This window comes from Nicotiana sylvestris, chromosome 1 (genome assembly GCF_000393655.2).
Source record: "Nicotiana sylvestris chromosome 1, ASM39365v2, whole genome shotgun sequence".
Classification (NCBI taxonomy): Eukaryota; Viridiplantae; Streptophyta; class Magnoliopsida; order Solanales; family Solanaceae; genus Nicotiana; species Nicotiana sylvestris.
The window spans coordinates 163924657-163929061 of record NC_091057.1 but is presented as its reverse complement, the minus strand read 5'-3'; the positions used below and the strand labels follow the sequence as shown (position 1 = coordinate 163929061).

At 37.2% G+C, this 4405-nt stretch overlaps 1 protein-coding gene across 1 annotated transcript; it reads left to right on the top strand.

Moving 5' to 3' along the window:
• The first annotated feature begins 498 nt into the window (after positions 1–498).
• On the top strand, positions 499–1832 carry LOC104214087 (flavonol sulfotransferase-like). The gene has a single exon (XM_009763700.2). It carries the CDS (start codon positions 595–597, stop codon positions 1663–1665), a length of 1071 nt encoding a protein of 356 aa, XP_009762002.1. The 5' UTR covers positions 499–594; the 3' UTR covers positions 1666–1832.
• The last annotated feature ends 2573 nt before the right edge of the window (positions 1833–4405 follow it).

The following is a 4405-nucleotide window of genomic DNA, read 5'->3' as shown; positions in this document are numbered from 1 at the left end:
GACAATAAAAATTTGAAAAATCTAGTTGAATGACTTTCTCAGTGCTATAAGCATACTTAAGTGACTTTGTTGTTACAAATGAAACAAAAGTGACTTTAGCATATAATTTGAGATAGTTGAGCGAGCATTTGAGTAATAGACTCTTCACATGGGCCCTTGCCAATGTGTTTCCTTATCACTATTAAATAAGTGTAAGTCTCTATATTAATTAATTGTTTAGATTATTATTTAGCTTCAATAAAAACTATTTTAATCCATTCAGATCGATTTTGAGAGATTGTCAATATACCTAATATACATATTCTAGAATGATATTTAAATGCCTGCTGAATCACAAGAGTGTATTTAAATGATAGTCAACTACATATTATTGGAGCAGTAACCTAGCAACCAACCCTTTTTTTCGCCAATAAATTAGAAACAGAGTTCAAATGCCAAAAAGGTAAATTGATTCAGCTTACCTTAAAACTCAAATGAAATAGGGCTTATTTGCAATTTATGAAAAATCTCTTCTAGTATATATATGTCAATGGAGAAGTTGTCTACAATCAGGATCAAAGTTTTAAATTCTTGAATTACTTCTTTGACCAAAAAATGAGCTCCTCTTTCTCTTCCAAAGCTAGTCGCTTATCAGCCAATTATGGATCAGAAAATTCCGAGAAAATGATGAGCATGAAATTCGAAGAGATAATATCAACCCTTACCAAACGAGAAACCCTCTATCCTTGTCGTGATCACTATCAATATAAAGGCTTCTGGTTCCCTTTTCGCTACTTAAGACAAACTTTATCCATGCAAGAAAACTTCAAGGCTCAACCCTCTGATATTTTCCTCTGCAGTTATCCAAAAACAGGTACCACTTGGCTTAAAGCCTTGACCTTTTCCATTATAACCAGAGATCGTTTTTCTGATGATGATTCCACAAATCCTTTGCTAACCAAGCAACCCCACGAGTGCGTGCCGACTGTTGAAGTTGACAGTTTCACGAATCCTACTTTAGTAGAAACAGAGTTCCCGTTGTTGGCTACACATCTCCCTTATACTTGCTTACCACCATCTATATTAGAATCTGATTGCAAAATCATTTACATATGTAGGGAACCAAAAGACACTTTTGTTTCTTGGTGGCATTACATGCAAAAGGTTAAAGAAAGCGCCGATGCATTCAAAGCAGAGGTTGTTCCATTCGAACAGGAATTCAAGTGGTTTTGTGAAGGCAAATCGTCATGTGGACCGTACTGGAACCATGTTTTGGATTACTGGATAGCAAGTAGTGTAGATAGACCAGAGAGAGTGTTCTTCTTAAAGTATGAAGACTTGAAGAGCAACACGTTGTGCTATGTAAAGAAATTGGCGGAATTCATGGGTAAACCATTCTCTACAGAGGAAGAGAATCAAGGGGTAGCTGAAAAAATAGTGGCACGCTGTCATTTTGAAAGTTTGAGCAATTTAGAGGTGAATAAGAGCGGCTGGATTCACCCAAATACTTTTAGAGTCAAGAACAGTGCGTTTTTTCGAAAAGGAGAAATAGGAGATTGGAAGAATCTTTTGACTGAGGATATGGCAAAATCAGTTGACCACATAACGCACGAAAAATTCCAATCTTTGGGCTTTACATGGATCCCTGTTTCAACAAATGAGTGCAAGAACAATGCAAAAGATTAAGGGAGTAGTGAATTAAGAAGATTGCTTTTGGTATTATCGTTTCTGTATTTCCTTAATTTTTCTTCTTTGATTCTCTTGTGTCATTGGTGTGTGCAGTTTAGTACTGGTTTGCAATAAAATACTATATTTGGGACATATTGTTTTGATTTTCAATTCTTTATCATGAAATTGTGAAATGTGGTTACGCTAAATATTCAGTCAACTCGCTGTAAGAGTTAAATATCTCACATAATAACAAATTTTTTGAGGAAGGTAGATTTTCCAAGATAGCTTCTCTGTAAGACATAAAAGAAAAATGCTTATGTCGAGTTATTTTCTGCTTACTATTTTCCATAACACTTTAATTTTAAAAATAAGTTTAATTCATCAATATTAGAGTTACTATTATATCTTAAGAAATATTCAAGGTTATGACATTATTTTTTTAAATTCTCGTCATCTAATAATCTCAAATATTTACCACAAAAACTTTTGAATTGAACTTTTAAACTCTTGGAGAAAAATGTTGGGAATAAACCCCTTACCAAAATAATATTCACGGTAATAAAGCGGAATAATAATGTAGCACCGAGATACGGTAATTAACAAGAATAAAAGAGTAACAATGACACCAAAATTTTTACGTGGAAAACCCTTCTGAATAAGGGAAAAAAACCACGACCCCGAGAGGAGCAACTGATATCACTATAGTAAGGAATTTTACAACTTTGTAGGTCGGAGGTAAATACTCCAAAGACCACTACAACACTCAAAAGAAATAACCCTCTTTTGATATTCCCACCTCACTACAATATCGCTCACTCTCTATTTTCCTCACAGACTATTTTCTTATACCTTGTCTGTGAAACCTTACTCTTTCTTTCTCTCTTTGTTGGTGTGTAGAAATGAGAGTTGAAGCTCTCCTTTTATAGCCAAAGCTTCACCCTCTAAAGCCTACAATATTTGACAATTTACACACACTTTTCACAATTCAACAAAGTTGGCTACCAAACCAAAGAAATTCAACAAGGTTGGCTACCAAACCAAACTAATTCAACAAGGTTGGCTACCAACCAAACCAAGTCAACAAGGTTGGCTACCAAACCAAAGAAAACTCTTATTAGGCACATGCCTAATACTTCTTCAATGAGATGGACATCATCAATCTCCCCCTCCAGTCTCATTCATCTAGAGGAGGTAGCACTGTCTTCTAGTTTGAGTGCATGCCGACAAGTTCTTTGCATAGCTCGAACTTGTTCCTTGGTACCACCTTGGTCAGCATATCTGCGGGATTCTCACTTGTAGAAATCTTCAAGACTTTTAGAGATTCATCATCTACCATTTCTCGAATCCAATGATATCTCACATCAATGTGTTTGGTCCTTGCATGGTACATAGAGTTCTTGCTAAGGTCTATTGCACTTTGACTGTCACAATAGACGACATACTCCTTCTGATGCAATCCAAGCTCTTGAAGGAATCGCTTGAGCCATATCATCTCCTTGCCAGTTTCTGTAGCGGCAATGTACTCTGCTTCAGTTGTTGAAAGTGCAACGCACTTCTGCAACTTAGACTGCCATGATATAGCTCCCCCTGAAAATGTAAACAAATATCCAGTAGTGGATTTTCTGTTGTCAATGTCACCCGCCATATCAGCATCTGTATAGCCCTTCAAGATTGGATCAGATCCTCCAAAGCACAAACAATCTCCCGTGGTACCTCTCAGGTACCTGAGTATCCACTTGACTGCTTCCCAATGTTCCTTTCCAGGATTTTCAAGAAACCTGCTGACAACACCAACTGCGTGAGCAATATCAGGTCTAGTACATACCATTGCATACATCAAGCTTCCGACTGCTGAAGCATAAGGAACTTTAGCCATGTTCCCTTTCTCCTCCACTGTTGTAGGACACATCTTCTTACTCAACTTTAGATGACCAGCAAGAGGTGTGCTGACTGGCTTAGCATTCTTCATGTTGAAGCGTTCTAGTACACGTTCAATGTACTTCTCCTGAGATAGCCACAACTTTCTACTTGTTCTCTCTCGAACTATCTTCATCCCTAGAATTTGTTGTGCTGGGCCCAAGTCCTTCATATCAAATGACTTGGACAGATCTCCTTTCAACTTTGCTATCAACCCCTTGTCTTTTCCTACAATTAACATGTCATCCACATACAACAACAATATAATAAAGTTATTCTCAGAAAATCTTTTGAAGTATACACATGGATCAGAATAGGTCTTTAGGTATGTTTGACTTTTCATGAATGAATCAAACTTCATGTACCACTGCCTTGGTGCCTGCTTCAATCCATAAAGACTCTTATTCAATTTGCACACCATGTGTTTCTTTCCAGCTACTTCAAATCCTTCTGGTTGCTCCATATAAATCTCCTCTTCCAAATCTCCATGAAGAAATGCAGTTTTCACATCCAACTGCTCCACTTCAAGATCTAGGCTAGCTGCTAAGCTCAAAATTGTTCGAATAGAAGTCATTTTAACAACGGGGGAGAAAATTTCGTCAAAATCAATACCTTTCTTCTGTTCGAAGCCTTTAACCACCAATCGAGCTTTGTATCTGACCAGCTTGCCATCTCCATCTTTCTTGAGTTTAAAGACCCATTTGCATTTGAGTGGTCTTTTACCCTTTGGAAGTTCAACCAGCTTGTATGTGCCATTTTTCTGGAGAGATTCCATCTCTTCTTGCATAGCTTTCATCCACTGGTTCTTTTCTGGATGGGACAACACCTCCTTAAGACT